This window comes from Pteropus vampyrus, unplaced genomic scaffold (assembly GCF_000151845.1).
Source record: "Pteropus vampyrus isolate Shadow unplaced genomic scaffold, Pvam_2.0 Scaffold9, whole genome shotgun sequence".
NCBI classification, from domain to species: domain Eukaryota; kingdom Metazoa; phylum Chordata; class Mammalia; order Chiroptera; family Pteropodidae; genus Pteropus; species Pteropus vampyrus.
The window spans coordinates 10,040,498-10,059,902 of NW_011888790.1; the positions used below are offsets into that span (position 1 = coordinate 10,040,498).

Genomic DNA, 19,405 nt, shown 5'->3' on the forward strand with positions numbered 1-19,405 from the left:
TCATGGTTTTTCTATTCTCTAGTTTGTTTCTCTGCTCTAAATTTCCTTCTGCTAACTTTGGGTTTAGTTTTCTTTTTCTAGTTCCCCATTGTTATATTATTAACTTGAGAGCTTTCTTCTTTTTGAATGTAGGCATTCAAAGCTGTATAAATTTACCTTTGAGTACTGCCTTCAATTAATCTTATAAGTTTTGGTATGCTCTGCTTTTGTTTTTATTCATGTAAGTTTTTCTATTTTCCCTTGAGATTTCTTATTTGATTGATTGTTTAAGAGTGTGTTAATTTCCACATATTTGTAAATTTCCCAGTTTTCCTTCTATTACTGATTTCTGGCTTCATGTCACTGCGGCTAAAAAACACTTTGCACGTTTCAATCTTTTGAAAATTTATTGAGATATGTTAAACATCTTAACATATGGTCTATCCTGGAGAATGTTCCATATGCACTTGAGAATGTATAGTCTGCTGTGGTTGGGTAGACTATTCTACATATGTTTAGCAGGCCTACTTGCTTATTGTGTCAGTCAAGCCTTCCGTTTCCTTATTACTCTTCTATCTAGATTTTCTATCCATTATCGAGAATGGTATAGTGAAGTAGCCATCTATTGTTATAGAATGGTCTATTTCTCCATTTTGTTAATGTTAAAATCATATATTGCGACTTAACTGATTTCTACATATACAGTTGTTATATATTCTTGATAAAATGACTCATCAATATATGCTGTCCTTCTTTGTGTTTTATAAGTTTCTGATTTAAAGTCTATTTTGTCTGATATTAGTATAGCCACCCCAGCTCTTTTTTGATTACTATTTGCTGAAAAAACTTGTTCCATCCTTTCATTTTACTCTATTTGTGTCTCTGGATCTAAAGTGAGTCTCTTGCAGACGGCATATAGTGGGATCATGTTTATCTTAATCCATTCTGCCAATCTACCTTTTGATTAGAGAGTTTAAACTATTTACATTTAATGTAATTACTGATTAGAAAGAACTTACTTCTGCTATTTTACTGTCTTCTTTACATCTTATACCTTTTTGCTCCTCATTTCTTCCATTACTACCTTCTTTTGTGTTTAGTTGATTTCTTTAGTAATAAAATTGTCTTGATTCCCTTCTCATTTTTTGTATGTATGTTTTAGATATTTTCTTTGTGGTTACATGGGGATGATATTTACACCTAAATTTGTAATAATCTAGTTTGAACTGATACTAAATTAATTTCAATAACCACAAAAACTTTGTTCTTATACAGTTCCATCCTCCTCTCTTTAGGTTGTTGTCACAAACCACACCTTTATACCCTGTGTGCCTAATAACGGATTCGTAATTATTATTTATTCATTTATCATTTAAATACTATAGGAAATAAGAAGTGGAGTTATCAGTTAAAACGACAATAACGTTGGCTTTTACATTAGCCCAACTATTTATCTTTACTGAGAATCTTTATTTTTCACATGGCTTTGCATTTCATTTCGATCTGAAGGACTCCCTTGAGCATTTCTTATAGGACAGGTCAGTAGCAGTGAACTTCCTTAGCTTTTGTTTATCTGGAAATGTCTCAATTTCTCCCCAATTTTTGTAGAACAGTTTTGCCAGATACGGAGTTCTTGGTTGACAAGTTTTTCTTCCAAATTTTAAATATTTCATGTCATGCCTTCTGGCTTCCATGCTTTCTGATGAGAAACTGGCTGTTGCTCCTACTGAAAATCCCTCATCTGTGAAAGTTGCTTCTCTCTTGATGTTTTCAAGATTCTCTCTGGCTTTGACTAATAATGCATTGGTATGGGTCTCTTTGAATTTATCCTACTTGAAATTTATTGAACTTCTTGGATTGTAAATTCATGTTTTTCATCAGATTTGGGAATTTGGAAGAATTCCTTTGCCTCTTTTCCTCTTCTACTTCTGCAACTCATTAATGCATATGATGATCCACTTGATGTTGCCCCATAGCTCCCTTAGGCTCTGTTCACTTCATTCTTTTCTTTCTGTTTCTCAGACCAAATAATTTCAATTGTCCTATCTCTAAATTTGCTGATTCTGTCTTCTGTCTGCCTGAATCTGCTATTGGATATCTCTAGTGAAAATTTCATTTCAGTTCTGTATTTTTAAGCTCCAATATTTGTTTGATTCCTCTGTATAATTCATTGATATTCTGGTTTTGTTTATGAATCTTTTCCTTCATTTCCTTTAGTTCTTTGTCCTAGTTTCCTTTTAAAACATGGATGAAGAACGTGTCCTTGGTTTAAAGTTTTTGTCTGGTGTCTGGACTTCATCAAGGATGGTTTGTCAATTTATTTCATTCCTTTAAATGGATTATACTTCCTGTTCCTTTGTATGCCTTATTTCCCAAACTATTTTTGCAAAACCTGTACTTTTGTTGTGCAGGTCACTGCAGTGTCTGTTCCTTAGCTGTGTTCAGCTAGTATTTTGATAGAGATTTCTGTGAACACCAATAGCTAAACAAATAAAAACAAAAGGCAACAACAACAAAAAAGACAACAACAAAACAACTCTCCCAGTCTTATGCAGGGAGAGTTGCTCTATGCAGGAGCACTCCTTCGACACTTAGCCAAGCTTGCAAAGAGCCCATGTTTTAGCCTGAGGTGAAAGCTTAGGTTTTTATAGGTCTTTTCTGGGCAAAAACATCTTGCCTTGGACATTTACATGGCTTTCTAAATTTCCCTAAACACATGTCATTTTAAAATGCCCTAGTGTGCCAAAGAATCTCTCTCCAGCTTTTGTTTCTGACTATTGTATGTTTCAATGGTAATCTCTTGCACTGGGTGTCTGTAGTTACTTTCACTTGCAGTACTTCCAAGCATTGCCTGCAGCCTTTCTAGCTGAACTCTGAGTTAGATAAAACAGAGATGTGGACCCTGCATAAATCCTCAGAGAGACCCCAGAGAGGTTACAATGGATGTACAAAACAGTTTGTGAGGTGTGCTCTGCTCCCTTGGGAACCAGGGCTCATGCTGGGAATCTGGGAACCCTTCAATGCTACTGCATCAGGTAGGGGTCGGAGCTAGGGCAAGTAAAAATGCCATAAAGCTTTCCTACTGCTTTGAAGTCACCTCTTTCTTGATACAGTGTTCACTTAATTGCTGCAAACCTGTATTTCCCAAGTTCTGGGAAATTTGGTCTGAACAGTTTCTGCTTGCTTCTTTATGTTTCTTTGTGGGAGAGAAGAGCTTGGAGCTGCCTACTCCATTTTGCTGACCCGAAATTTTAAATTTTGAAACCAAATTTTAAATGTTGGTGGCCAAAGATACTAACTAGTAAAGAGTTAAAACATTTATACGCCTAGCAGATTTAGTTACTTTTTTATCACATACCATTGGAGTGCGATGTTTCACTTTGGTCTGGATAACACCATCTTTTTCAAACTGTATCATATCATTAAGTGGGTCCCATGGTCGAGTACTATATAAGTGAAAAAAACACCACCATTTGTTTAATAACTAAATAAAACACTAAAAAACTTTTTCAAAGTTTAAAATAGATTTTCATTAGTAATTATAAACCTAGAGGTAAGATTAATATTTATTATATCTAATCTTCTTATTCTCACCTTATTTTGTAGGTTAATTACTATCATGGAATAAAATTTATAATGAATGGAACATCAAATTTAAAATCTCACACTAATTTATATATATATATATATATGGCTTAATAAAAAACTACTTCAATAACAATAAAAATTCTAGAAATGAGGGCAACGATGCTCATATACTCTTTTTGATTACTTACTCTGCAAATTTGTAATGCCATTCTCCTGTAAGTGGATCGAGTTCAAATAACTTGCAAGCCCATTCTTCATTTTTTGTTTTCCGATCTCTGGCAGCTTGTCTTTGAGCTTCTTCTAAAACATACTTCTCTTGAGTAGCTTCTGTTTGGTCTTTGACATTTATGGCTCGAGTTACCCGCTGCCAGAGTCTAATACATGTGCAAAATAATATTTAAAAAAGGCAACAGAAAATCAAATCTACATTGAATAGATTTGAATCCCCTTGAGAGAAAGTGATGTCCATGTGGGTTTTTGGCTTTGACAAAGCTTATGCTTAGATGTTTAGAAATGAGTCAAAATATAAAAAGTGGTGCCTTGAGTGATACAGTGCAGACTAATTTTCCTTGGCAAAAAAAAAAAAAAAAAAAATTAATTACATTGGTTCTTAAGCACGTGGCAATGAATGGTACTGACCCAAGATGACAGGAATGTAATGAAGGCTCAAGAATCTAAATTTCTAAAAAGGTCCCCAGATGATTCTTATACAAACTGTTTAGGATCCACTGGCATCAAAGATCCAATAGTGTAATGCCACGCTTCCCAACCTCGAATGCAAGACTTATCATGGAACTGTTAAAATCAAAATCTCTGGGGGTGCACTCAAGTATTGGTTTTTAAAAAAATGTTTCCCAGATGATTTTAATATTTAGCCAGTGTTAAGAACCACTGATTTAACAGAAAAGACTACTGAGGTGACATCTTTTCCCCTACTAAAGTTTAGTTTTATATCAGATAAACAAAAATATAATATATGTATTCTACCCACCTGAGACAAAAGCATGTTGGGATTTAAAGAATAAAGGCTTTGGAATTAGACAGACGAGTTGAAGGCTCGATCTGCCACTTCTTGGCTGATGAGCCTAAAGTTACTTATCCTGTCTATGATTCATTTTCCTCATCTTAAAATAGTTAAATTATATCCACACCTCAAAAACTGTTGGATGCCTTGGCAAAGTTTCACTCTGACTGAAGAGAATCATGTGGCTATAACTGAAACAGAATTTTTAGAACTGGTGCATACATATTCTTCCATCTTTGACAGCCTCAATTTTGAGTGTAGAAGCACAGTAGAGAGACTTGAATCTCATTAGAAAGAATGATAACACATGTGGAACATGAGGTGAGGACTAAACGGCATAATGTGTATAAAGTACCTAGTATAATGTCTTTTACAGAGATGCCCCACATCCTTCTCCTAACACAAAATATAGTAAGAATAAAATTGGGCAATGTGTACATAAAAATTTTGGTTCAAAAGTATTACAGATCTAAGAATTTTATGACTTTAAGAACAGAAACTATGGCCTTAAATATTACCCAACTAATGTAAGTCCTCTAGAAGCCTGCACATTCAGTGGCATTATTCTTGTATTTTAGAAAATGAAACAAAAGTAGATTTTGCACCACGTCCTTCACCTACAGTTAGTTCTATGTCTCACCCAGCTTAGAAAATAGCTACCAGATAAAAACCAAGAACCATTACGTAGTCCCATAATTTTATGCAGACAAACTAGAAGGTTCTTTTTTCTTTTTATTTTAATAGGCCCTGGAGCAGATAAGAAGAGAAAGGAAAAAATGAGAAGTTTTACTTTTGAGCTGCAGAAAAGTAAATATGATTTGTATTATATTTATTTGACATTTGCATAAACTAAGATGGAATCCTGTCACATCCCACACATATTAAACTACTTTGCTGCATTAAAATATGACTCAAGAGAGAAAAATACCCACACCATTGAGGGATTAAAAAAATATTCTTTATCATAATGAAACTAGCCGAAAAAGAATATACTTACTTCTCTGATTCAAAGTCTCCCTGCTCTTCAAATTTTACAGTGTGCCTTATTAATCTCCATTGCTTAATGTCTGGTGTTGGATTCCAGAAAACCTCTGAATTATCAGTCTTTTTGTCATTAATAAAAACTTCACTATCCTATATTTAAAGAAATTAAAAATTAAGGTAGAGAATTATCTTTATTTAAAAAATTATATTTAAAAGAGGGTTATATAGTATAGTAATATAATACTTCCTGATACTTAATCCCTCAAACAGTTTTAAAACAAATATAACTAGCACTTTTCTGAAAGCCCCAAATCTTGTCATTTTTATAAAAACATTTTAAGATTAAATATGTTATACTAGTTATTTAAAAATTTGATTGAATACACTACAAGTTGGTGAGATTTCACAAGTTTTAGTAAGGAAATTTCAAACGATTACATGCAAAACCTCAACAACCATCTCGAAATCACCAAAGTGGCCCACAGGGTTTGCTGCAGCTACAATGAGATGTTAGTGACTATTTACGCGCACTCAATATATGTAGAATGTCTATGGCCATGCCACCCTGAATGTGCCCGATCTTATCAGATCTCAGAAGCTAAGCAGGGTCGGGCTTGGTTAGTACTTGGACGAGAGACCATTTAGGAATACTAGGTGCTGTAGAAAAACAGGAAAAAGCCTCTTAGCATTAAAAATTTGAGCATATTAGAAATTTCATTTTAAAAAAGATTTTTATCATTTTTCCAAATGGTATTGAGATAGACATAAGTTTTAAAAATTACAAAGCATATGTGGCTTCTTAGCTGAGTTTTTAGACCGTTTGATTTTCTTATATTTCTCATCATTTTCTGATTATGACATAGAAAACAGCACATATTCAGTGTTCACAGTGAAAGTGCGCCAGAGCAGTAGCATGATGTAATTCCATTTTATTCATTTAAGCTTCTCTTAACAGAATTACATAAATGTGAATTTAGGTCAGCAGAGAAGTGAATAGAAGCCATTGCTCTCATAAACCACTATATACTCTCCATGTCCCACAAAGGAAATATAACTCTCACTGGAAATGCCCCTGCCCTCTGGGTGAGAGGCAGTTACTGTTGTTCATAAAAGCACAGCCCTGGAGTCACAGTACCTGGTGAGAATTCTCACTCCACCACTTACTTGGAACAAATTAGTTAAACTCTATGTGCCTCAGTGTCCTCCTCTATAAAATGGGGACAATAACAGTACCCACACCTCATATGGTTTTTACATTAATATTAAATGAGCTAATATGAGGAACATTTTTAAACAATGCAGGACACAGTAAGTGATATATAAGCATTAGCTGGTTTTATTGATTTAAAGTTTAGGAAAGTTAAATACCACATAAAACTAAATATTATCAATAACAGATCAACACTGAAATATTTGTTAAGCTGAAGGTTATGTTAAATAGTGATACTTTTAGTAATAGAATAAGTGAGCTTATAAAATGTGATTGTTAGTTTTTTTCCACAGAATAAAATTCTTTTGTTAAACTAAAATATAAAAACACTTACCCAATGGCCTTCCAAAGTAGCTAGGACTTCTTTTCCCAATTTAAGTTTCCCTGATATTTGATTAACACAATCACTACTACCTAGAAATGGCTTTTAAAAGAGAAAATGTTAAAGAAACATTTTGCTTTTAACTTATATTTACATACAATGTAGGCAAAGAAAAAAAACAGAAAAAGTAACTATTGTTACAGTGTTGGTGAAATGCTGATTCAAATTTTAGTCAGAAATGTTCCATTAAAAACATGAATTTGTTGCTGTGGAAAAAACAGGTTAAAAAATACTATGTGAAGTCCAAATACACATATTGAGAAAGATCACACTTATATAACTGGCTCAAGTCCTGTGCTCCCTCCTAACTCAAGACTGTACTCTATCAGTGTTGCAATATATGAAGCAATAACAACTCAGTACATTTAAGAGATGTTAACTATTGAAAGAAAAAATGCCCCCACCTTCAAAATAAAACAGTAAAACAATACTGAACCAAAAATCCCTCCAAAAAATATTAGAGTTATTATGTTGCCTTACTGATGTTTCTCCTCAGTAACAAAATTTTGATGTCTAAATCTAATACTTAAAGGTATCGTAAATTACTTAAGACCTCTTTAGTCGTTATTTTCAAATATCATTATTGCCATACAAACAAAAATTTGTTGAGATAAAAAAAAAAATCAAAAGGTATTGCATCTAATAATACTTAAAGGAGATCCTTTTTATTAGATAAAAGTTGCTGATGAGCTAGATATCAACATAGGAGCTATTAAATATTAAACAGTTCATAGAAATGTTTTTACCTGAACACAGTGTACTGTCTTACACCAATCACTGTAAAAAGGTCTTAAATTTCCCTTTCACTCCAAGGCAGACAGGATTTTCCAAAGATGGTCTCAAATTTACCTACCCTTGCCCCTCTAACTCATACACTCTTCTCACACTGAGAAGTAGGGTCTACAGCCCTTTCCCTTGAATTTCGGTGGGTTTATAACCCTTCAACTAATACAAGATGGTGCCAACCAAAAATTTTATTAATTAAAATTAAAAAAAAAAAAAAAATGATGGCTTTGTGTTCATTGAGATCTTCCAAGGCTGCCCTTTCATAAATTCTGTGTTCTTATATTTAGTCTTTAATTAGGAACTAAACTGTACTCTTTGGTTTTTATAATGTACTTCCTCTTTAATTAGGTGATACCTCCTATTATTCTCTACTAACCTTTAGTTTGAATTCAAGTATTGCACTATATCCGGTTTTTTGACATGTAATATTGACTGTTCCACCAAGCTCCAGTGTCATCGTGCCATAAAGAATTCCTAAAAAAACAATTTTGACAAAAGGCTGAAAAAAGAGAGACAATGGCTAATAACAAGCAGAGCTTTAAAATCTAATAATGCAAGGGTATTCTGTCCCACTCGATAACGATCTATAATAAACACATAAAGTTGGTTCTGTAGGATTTTTAAATAGATAACAGTTGATATACATTATTTGCAGAATCCATATTTGCAAATCCACATACTCACTAATATATATTCTCCAAATCAATACCCACAGCACTTTTGCAGTCATTTGTGGCAGCAAAATGGTCAGCAAAATGGGCAGAGTGGTTAAAATTTTGAGCTATCCAATGTGCACATTCCCAGCTGAGGTCAAGCAAGGTGACACTCTGCTTTCTTATCTCATCTCTCAGATGGTAAAACAGGTGTCTTTTTTTATAGTATATTTAGTGCCACATTTTTCACATTTTTGTGCTTTTTGTTGGTGATTTTACTGTTTAAAATGGCCCCCAAATGCTGTGCTGAAGTGCTGTCTAGTGTTCCAAGGCGCAGAAGGCTATCAGGTACCTTACAGAGAAAACATATGTATTAAAGCTTGGTTGTGACAAGAGTATACAGTGCTCTTGGCTGTTAGTTCGATGTTAATGAATCAACTACATATTAAATAAAGTGTCTTTAAATAGAAACAAGGTTCTGTATAGATTAGTTGATAAAAATGTGACAAGGGGCTCACAGAAAGTGTTTCCCCTAGGAGCAACGGTTCAGTATTCATTAATTTAGTGTTTGTGGTGAATTTATAGAACATAATTACTGCCAACAACAAGAATCAATTGTATAAGACAAGCAGATTTAAAAAATACCCCCAAATAGGGCTAAAATCTGGAGAAATTCTGAATTTAACAAAGTGAGACAAAAATCTATTCTTAGAATAAGCTGTTAAGGCAGCCTTCAACTGCAAATGCACAATGTTAATTTCCAAGAGGAGAACAAATTATGCGATGCTTCTCATACTTATTTGCCAAGGACCTCTCATTTTGTAAAACAATTTGTGAGACTAGTGATTTGGAGAACACATCTTAGAAAATATACAGGGTAGAAAATAATCTCTATTTCTTCTGATCATTCTACAAGGGGTTATATTATCTTTTTTCCAATGCAATAAAAAGAAATGCTATGAAAATATTTTCCCCTGTTGCTAGTAGGGTATGGTATTTGGTATCTACATAAACTATCATTTTATTTCAAGTGATATAAAATTTAAAAATATAGTTCTTATCAATTCAGTTCCTAATTTCAGATATTTAACTTCATGTATATTTCAGAAACCACATGTGAAGCTCTAAGAATGATCTAGCCTCAGGCCACAAGTTGGCCCCTCATCTTTAGTGCTAGGTAGGTTCTGGTACAGTAGATGGGAGTCGACAAGCCCAGAATTTAGTCTCAGCATTCTTACTGACTAGCTGGTTTGGCCTTGGATAAGATTCTTAACTCTTCTGGTTTTCTCATATGTAAAATGAGGTCATATTAAATAATCTCTGTTTTCATGAATCAGTTCCTAAAATATAAGATAATTACCCAAAAAAAGTTATTTTTAAGAAATTGGTTGGAAATGAGGGTACAGATAATGATCAACCTGAGAGTTTAAGCTGATGCCCTACAGCACAGTAGTTCAGTTCACAGAGATCTGGACTCTGCCACATCCTAGCTGTGCGAGATCAAGCAAAGTAACGTCTTTGTGCCTCATTTTCCTTGTCCATAAAAAAGAGATAATATCGCTATTTTACAGGGCTGCTGGGATGACTGAGTTTATAAATGTAAAGCGTACAGAATAGTTGGGAGCCTAGATTGCAGTAAATGATAGTTATTATTTAATATTTTTACTTGTACCCTAAATAATAGGGGAAAAGCATAATATATTAACTTTTAAGAAATTGCCAAATGAGGATGAAAAAAATTGTTAAAGGACTTGGTACACTGAAAAGCAGTATATTAAAATGTTAAAAAAGGGTGCTGATTTAAGAAGATAAATATCATTTTTAAGAAATGTGAATAGGCAGTTTTATCAAATTTTAAAAACTGTACTTAAGGCAAATGAAATTCTATTATTATAATCACCCTCTTCCAACTATGTATGTGTCATAAAAAGTCCACTGTGGCTGAATTAATTCACCACAGAAATATTCAGCAGATGACAGTAATAATCTTAAGTATCTATAAATCTAGGACACTTTCGATCAAAAGGCTGACTCCCATCAATCTCAAAACAACAAATTACAGCTATATTCATTTATTTAAAAAGCTCTAAGGAATATCTAACTCAAATATGGAAAATATTTACCTTTACAATGAGCATATGGCATTGTCATTACATAATCTTCGCCTCTATTCAAGAAAGTTAACCGTGCTTCTCCTTCTAATATGGCAGATAATGAGTTTCCTAAAATAAATAGTTTATTAAATTTCACAAAACTAATTCAATCAATTGAAAACAAACAAGATATATTCAGGACACCTACCAGACATGTACAGTGGAATGTCTTAAAAATGTCTCAATCTCAATGTGCCCAAACATGTATTTGTTATCTTCTATCTAAAACATATTTGATCCATATTCCTATTCTTATAAAATGAGTACTTGTGAAGTACTGATTATGTTATTTTATATGAGGCTCTTAAGAAAAATTCTTAAACATGTGGAATATGAAATAAAAGTTTCACTGTATAGCTTAATTTGTCCGTTTTTGAATAAAAACATTATTTCTTATCCATAAGTCACATTACTTAGTTAAGTCCCATGCTTTAAGTACTTATCATTGATATAATAATACTATAGATAATACTATAGATACTTTAGACAAATAGAAACATGCATAACCCATAAGCTATGAAATCAATGATAAATTTCATGGTGTTTTTCTTTTCCCCCATTACCAATTTTATTGAACATAATTTTCATATCATTAAGAGACTTAATTTAAGGATGCATTCTGATAGTCCTGGCAATTGTACACAGTCACGTTAACTACCTACCACAATCAAGATACAGAATTTTCCATTACTCCAGAAACTTTCCCTTTGATCCCTGGAAGTCGATGTTCTCCTCCAGCCCCAGGAAACCACTGGTCTGGTTTCTATCACTGTAGTTTTACCCATTGTAGAGTTTTGTATAAATGGCATCATAAAATATGTGGTTTACTGTGTTTGACTTCTTTGGCCTAGCAAAATGGTTTTAGATTCATCCATGCTGTTGTGTCAACATTTCAGGCTATTTTAAAGTAGTAAAAAATCTAATATATAAACATAGCATATCTCTTTGTTTACTTGTCTTCTTTAATTTTCCTCAAAAATGTTTTGTAGTTTTTAGTGTATAGCTTTCACATATCTTTCATTAAATGTATTGTTAAATATTTTATTTTTCAGATACTATTGTAATCGAAGTTGTTTTTAAATTTTCATTCTACAAGTATTCATTTTTAGTATATAGAAATACAATTGACTTTTGTATTTTGACCTTGTATTCTGTAACCTTACGAAATTTACTTATTAGTTCTAGTAGTTTTTTGGTGTTTTCTTAAAGATTTTTTATGTAAGGCAGGTATACATATGGTTTAATTTCTTGCTAATCTGTATGATTTTTTAACTTTCTTCTGCACTGGCTAGGACCTCTAATATAATTTAATACAGAAGGAATGAGAATGAACATTCTTGCTTTCTTTACTCCTGATCTTAGGTAAAAATTATCAATTTCTACCTTAGGAGCATAAAATTTGCTATATATTTTTCATAAATACCTTTAATCTAGTCCTAATTTGTTGAGAGCTTTAATTGTGAATGGGTGTTGAATTTTGTAAAATGCTTTTTCTGTATCTCTTAAAATGGTACAGTTTTCCTTTATTCTATTAATATGCATTACACTGATTTTCAGATGATATACCAACCTTGTATTATCTGAGATAAACCTTGTATTATCTGAGATGATATACCAACCTTGTATTATCTGATCATAACATATTATCCTTTTAATATACTGATCATATTTATCCTTTTTATACATCCTTTTGTGTGTGTGTGTGTGTGTGTGTGTGTGTATTACTATCTTTTATCTATATATTGATTTATTATAAATTTGTTAAGGATTTTTTAATGTATATTCAAGAGAGATACTGATTTGCTGTTTAACTGTAATGTCTGGTTTTGGGGATTAGGGTATTGCTGGCCTTATAAAATAAGTTAAGATGTATATCTTTCTATTTTCTGTAAGAAGTTGTATATAATTGGTATTATTTCTTCCTTAAATGTTTAGATCTCAAGACATCTGGGCCTGGAGTGTATCTTTGAAGGAAGATTTTAAATTACTAATTCAATTTCTTTCACTGATTTAAGGCTACTGAAATTTTATATTTCTTCTTGAGTAATTTTGGTAATTTGTATTTTTTAAGAGATTACAATCTAAACTGTCAAATTTATTGGTATAAAATTATCTGTAATATTTCCTTATCATCCTTTCAGGGTCTGTAGAATCAGTAGTGATTCTGCTCATTTATTCCTGATTTGTATTGTCTTCATCAGTCTAAAATCAGCTCTTAGATTCTCTGGTTTTCTGTATTTTTGCCCACATTTTACACTAATGTCTGCTCTTTATTGTTTTCTTTCTTCTCCTTACTTTTAATTTATTTACCTCCTTATCTAATTTCATAGGGTGAAAAGTCAGGTTACTGACTTAAATCATTCTCTTTTTCTAATTTAAAACCAAAAGTTTCCCTCTAAGCCCTGCTTTTGCTATTATCCCACAAATTTTGGTATATTTTCATTATCATTTAGTTTAAAATATTTTCTAATTTCTCTTGACCCATGAATTATTTAGAAGTGTGTTATTTAATTTCCAAATGTTTGAAATTTATCTCTACATACTATTTGTTTCTAATTCTATTTCATTGAGAGTACAGAATATACTCTATAATTTTCAATCTTTACGGTGAAATACATGGTCTATACCAGTGAAAATACCATACGTGTACTTGAAAATAATGAATATCCTGTAACCGTTGACTGTAAAGTTCTAGAATTATCAATTAAGGTAAGGTGGTTCATAGTGTTCTTCATTTTCTTAAGCCATTTACACTATAGTCAGAGTGTAGAAGGATGGAAGGTGCAGTAGGGAGAGAATAACATTAAAATAAAGAACCTTCAGAAGAAAGCAATCACCCTTTGAACAAACAAAACATGAAACTAGGCAAAATAAATAAGTAAATAAATAAAAATAAAAATAAAACCCAAACAAAACTAACATTAAGAGAAATGAAAGACAACTTGAAGAAAAATAAAAGCATACATCATGTTCCTGGATCAAAAACAGTAAGATTTATAAGATATCCCTGTCACACATTTAATCTATGGTTCTCTACCCTCTCAAATAACCAAAACTTAGGTTTCTGTTGACATATTTTATTTTTCCTATTTTGTCATAATTATTTTTTCTATCAAGTTTAAACTTCTCTAGTGAAATTTAATTTGTTAATTTTTCTCCATTAACATTTTTTAATTGAATAAAAGTATTTAAGGTTACATATTTTCTACTGGTGTAGAAGTTTGGCAACAATTCATTTGTTTGGACTGTCATACAGTTTTTTAAGTTTCCTATTGTAACCACATTTTTCTATTTCTCCTTATACTTAACAAAACATTTTATTGGTGTGTTATTTATTTGGTCCAAAGTTAAATAATATTACTAACTGATGCTGGAACAAGTATTCAAACTGTACTTGAATTCTTTCTCTTTTCTATTCAAAGACTAAAATAGAAAACTGACCCCTAAAGTACATTAAAATGGAACCAAAAAACCTTAGTAGGGCTAAAAGCAAAAGAAATACATTATGCACTAAAAGTGCTAGTTATGGTGGGCAATCATTATTCTGTCTTTTGATAAGTGGTGTTTGTGATAAATTTACACTTATGTGGTATATACTTATATAAAATGAGTCGTACCTCTATTTATAAATGGGCAAAGAAAAGCACTATAAAAGAAAGGCCATTATCCAAGTAGATACTTAAAATGGCACATACATTCCTTGTTCAAAACAGCCAAAAACTTATCTAAATAAAAACTCACTAAAAAATAACTTCCTCCCAGAAAAGGATGCAGACTGAGACGGGGAAAACTCACCATAGAACTTGGACTTAGCCAGGATACTACCACTAAGGCAAAATCCATCCTTTCGGTTACTAACATAAAAGGCAGATATTGGTGGATGATGGGACACCTATTAAACAGAGAGAAAAAAAAAAAAACCCCAATATAATTAGCATATTATTGTGCTATTATCAAACATTCAAGTCTTAAAAGTATACTCTATTAATGAATAAGAAGAAACATTTGGTAAGTAGTAAAATTAAATATTGTTATAGTTATCAGTCTCCCAGATGTCTCCTAAAGAAACTCATCTGGTATTTATACCATTAGGTGGACAGTATGCCACTTTTGAAACTAAGTTATAATGTAGCATCCACACCTCTCTCTCTGTCTGTCTGTCTATCTGTCTCTCTCCCTCTCTTTCTCCTCGCCCCCGCTCCCGCTCAGATCATTAGCTGCTAGAGAGATAATGTCATATTCCTGAGGTTTGTTAGGGTGGGGGGGATTGACAATCATATTATGAATATAAGTGTATATAAGTTTAAATTAATAAAACATTAAAACTAAGAACTATTTTCTGACTGTCTACTATGTGTACAATAAAAAGAGATGTATTAACAGGAAGGTCTACCTTCAAGGGGCTAACAATTCAATGTTCTATAAAGTTAATACAAGTGTTAAAATAACAGCTCAATGGATAATCACAAAAATAATACAGAAGTTTGAGAAGATAGAAATCACTGGTTGCTGCAGTCATCTGGACCATAAAAAAGTGGAGGGCCAGGGGAGGGAGGGAGGGAGCAATAGGGGGGATCATTTTATGAACTATACAGCTGTCTAACCAATGTACTCTATACTTGAAACTAATTTAAATAAATAAATTTATAAAATTTTTTTTTTAAAAAGGTGAGATCAGGGTTTGTTTAAATGAAGAATAGCTAAGAAAATACAATGGGGTGGGAGAATTAAATTTAAAAATAGTGAGGGCAAAGAAGTGCAATACCAGGTTACCTAATTGTGAATGCACAGGTTTGACTACTACAGAGGGCTCAGAAAGACATGTAATTTGAGATAAACTGTAAAAGATATGGAAAACGTTGTATGTCAGACAAATGGATAGTAATTTGATTTTGGAACGGGGGAAACACTGAAGAATTTTGGCAAAAAGAGGGTGGGGGCGCAGTCATCAGATTCCAGGCCTTTAATAGTAATACTTATGAGGATGGTATTCAGTACTAGAAGGTAAAATGCTTACCAAACATTCACAAATAAAGGTTAATCAACAGTGAATTAATATTTTCTATGAAAACATCCCAATAACTTCCAAATCAGTTTTGTTTCTGTAACATGCATTTCTAATACCTGCTCGGCAATATAAAAAGTTTTGCTGTTCGTTCTGGGATGAATCCACAAACAACGGAAACTCTCACCAAGTATAGGATTATAAGGTTTCTTCAGTCCCTAGAAAAAACATACAAGTTTCAAATTACAAATAGGTAAAACTCAAAATAGTTTAAACCAGTCATGATGGCTTTAGCTGTATCATCTGAGAGATTATCCTTATAAAATTTCACAGCAGTGACATGAAATAAAGTTAAAATGACGTCAATCATAATACAGATCTAAATGATCAAGTACTGAGAACTGCAATGCAATTATTAATAGACAGTCTAAATATAACATAAAAAATGAAGAACTCATATAAGACTAAAGAAAGTAAAATACAAATATTACCTTTGGCTTTTTATAGAATCCTGACAAATACCACTTCACTACTTTCTTCAAACGAAAGTAAGGGTTTTCTTCAAGAGCAGCCCTAAAAAACAAAAAGGTCAATAAAAAATTTACAGAATATATCACAAATTCTCCTTCATATTTATCAAGTCAACAATTTAGATATGATTGGAAAGCATAATTCATATTTAAAATAGATGGCAAAAGCAACCGTGTACATTAGTTTATAAGAATTATTTTTCAAAATCAAGTAGTTACTTTTCTCCCTATTTTTCCTATTTTTTGATGTACTGCCCAGGTCTCCAGGTCTTTTTTTGCTCAAGTATTTTTTGGAAACTCTCTAAACCAAGATTTTTCAACTGGGATTCTGTAGGAACCGAGATGTTGCTAGAGGTTTTGTGGGAAATTGTGAGTAAAAAAATGAACAGAGATTTCTGAGATTCAGGCACTGTTTGATGCCTAGCATCCGCAGTAAAGGGACAGTCAGTGGCCAAGCTGCCTCATTAACAACTTCATTAGAGGTCTTCAGCCCCATATGTCAGAGAAGGACCCTGTTCACTTGATTCAGTCTATTCTCAGTTGTTGATGTTAATTAGAGGAAATCAGCCGTAACTGGTGAGTGCTATAGTACACGGAGGGAGGACAAGAGAATCATGTTAGCCTCTCCTGCACAAATTGCCTAAGTATAAGACTATGTGCCTTTTTTAATCCTTTGTACAAAACAGAAGTTTCAAATCACAAATATGAAAGATTTAAAATAATTTAAACCAATCAAAAACATTTTAACCCATTTTTAGCCTTTAACCTCCTCTATGTGCTACCAACTGATTTTCCTGAGTGAACAAGCTCTACAAGTATAATAGGTAATCAAAGAATAATGTTAATTTTAAAGAAGAAATTTTTAGAAGCCATGACTCAGCTGCCTCCTTGCCCTTTTGTCGCTGATATACACATTGCAAAACACTGACCATGTACATCTAAGTGAATTCTCAATAGAATTCTCAATAGAATTCACTTAGCTTATTTATTATTTACTTATTGTATAATTTAACTATTTATTACATTCTTCAAGTATGCCTGATGGTCTAATGTGGTGAATTTTGAAGATGAAAGATTATTGAAGATGAAAAATTTTGAAGATGGAAGAAGCAGGGCCTAGGCTTACTGACAAATTTTGCCAAGTTCTAAGGTTGCACTTTGACCCTCTGATTGTTCCGTTCTTGTTTTAAATTCTCTATGATATTTTATTTTAAATTTTATATATAAATAAAACATAGTTTAAAACTCAAAGCAATACAAAAATGTACAAAAAGACTCATTCTAATCTTTGTCTTTTCTATCATACCTATTCTCTATGTAACCATTTTTATTTAGTCCATATTTTATTATTTTAGATTAATATTTTGAAAGTATAATTCATGTAAAAGTCAAAGCAATACAAAAATGTATACATGCCTTGCTATTGCCCTATCTCAATGCTCTTCCTACTTATATCCTATAGGCAACTTTTTTAACTTCCTTTTTTTGTTGTTTTTTTAAGCATAAAGAAAATTTATGTAGTCTTTCTTAAAAAAAGGTAGCAAACTTCACATTCTTCTGTACCTTACCTTTCACACACACATACACACACACTCTCTCTTTCTCTCCCTCCCTCTCTTTTTCTCTCTACCCCCCTCCCTCTCTACCTCTCCCACCTCTGACGATCCCTCCATATCAATTTATAGAGTTACTCCTTATGTATGGATGCACCATACATTATTTAACCAGTCATCTGTGGCTGGACACTTGAGTTATATAATTTTATGTGATTGCAAACCCTTCTGCAACAATCTTGTATATATGTCATTTTACATATCTGGAGTTATATATCTATAGGAATTATTTCCAGAAGCAGGATTACTGGATCAAAGGACTGAATGAATCTATAATCCTAGTAAATATTGTCAGAGTCCCTTAGAAAGCACTGTGCTAGTTTGTATCGCCCAGCAGCAGCAGTGCATGAGTACCTGTTGCACACACCCTTGGCAATAAAATAGTGTGTGTTGCAGGAAAAGTGCAACCTTTCATTTTGGGAAAATAGGCATTTATTCCTCAAGAAGACCTTACTGTGATTCATAGAAACCTGCCTCACACTCTGAGAGAATTAAATTTCTAGACAATAAAAAAAAAAAAGAGAACTATAACAAAATATAAGGCAGAACTGGGGTATAAAAGCTTTTGGACATTTGGTCAATGTGGTGGATGAAAATCAGTATCTTATTACAGTTCGAATCTACATTTTTCTTATTTTGTGTGAGGTTTACATGTGTTTAAGGTCTGTTTCTATTTCTACATTTTTAAATTGGTCGTGTTCTCTACTCCTTTTTCTATTAGGTTGTTGATCATTTTCGTTCACTTTCGAGAGAAACACTTTGTGTATGATTTATTTTGCAAAAATCTCCCACAGTTTATCAGTAATTTTTTGATTCAGCTTATGATTTTTTTCCAATGTTCATTAATGCAACTAATAGACTAATAATGCAACTAATAAACTGAATACAGATATTTATGCAGAATCTAAAAACCAGGTCAAATGGCCAGAACTTAGTATCTTAAAAAACACAGTGCCTTGAAACACAACTGCTGCTGGAATGGAGGCAGCAGGTGAAACCTGGAAAGGTCTGCACGAAGTGGCTGTCTTTTACGGTTCTCTAAACAACTGCTGGGAGACAGGTGGACAGTTCCTCCTCTGCCTCCTTTATGCCTGCCTTCTTCAGAATTACACCCAGGATTGGCTGGTAGAGAGAAAAGCAAAGATGAAAGTAGATGCCAAGAGCTAGCAAATGGCAGGGCATTCTGGTTCTGGTAAGCTGGGTATGCCTCACAAGCATACAGAGAGGATAAGTATGAATAAAAGCCCAAGCCCCAGGACGGGACCTGAACAAAGGCTGAAGCGGGGAGAACAAAGAATGCCAACCACCTTTCCCTATGTCAGGCCAGTGGTCAGGGAGCCTGTGATAGCAGCGCTGTAGGGTGAGGGGTAAAATTCTTGTTCTCCTTAGGCTTGTGATCTCTTAATTCAACCTCATAAATGAAAACATTATACCAAAGTATTAAATATGCTTCTTATGAAGGTCAACTACAGAAGTGGTAGAGAAGAGAGACTGATAT

At 32.8% G+C, this 19,405-nt stretch overlaps 1 protein-coding gene and 1 pseudogene across 11 annotated transcripts in view; one reads left to right on the plus strand and one right to left on the minus strand.

The window, feature by feature from the left end:
• OSBPL8 (oxysterol binding protein like 8) overlaps positions 1-19,405 on the minus strand; it is a 145,197-nt gene that overhangs the window by 11,249 nt on the left and 114,543 nt on the right. For all 11 annotated transcript variants that reach the window (XM_023521045.1, XM_011374586.2, XM_023521036.1 and 8 more), the window contains 9 exons: positions 16,256-16,337; positions 15,884-15,982; positions 14,555-14,651; positions 10,730-10,828; positions 8,330-8,427; positions 7,120-7,209; positions 5,589-5,725; positions 3,756-3,941; positions 3,338-3,425 (listed from right to left, as the gene is read on the minus strand). In XM_023521045.1, coding sequence (XP_023376813.1) covers positions 3,338-3,425; positions 3,756-3,941; positions 5,589-5,725; positions 7,120-7,209; positions 8,330-8,427; positions 10,730-10,828; positions 14,555-14,651; positions 15,884-15,982; positions 16,256-16,337 — 976 coding nt within the window. The remainder of the gene's footprint in view (positions 1-3,337; positions 3,426-3,755; positions 3,942-5,588; positions 5,726-7,119; positions 7,210-8,329; positions 8,428-10,729; positions 10,829-14,554; positions 14,652-15,883; positions 15,983-16,255; positions 16,338-19,405) is intronic.
• Positions 6,123-6,241, plus strand: LOC111730045 (annotated as a pseudogene).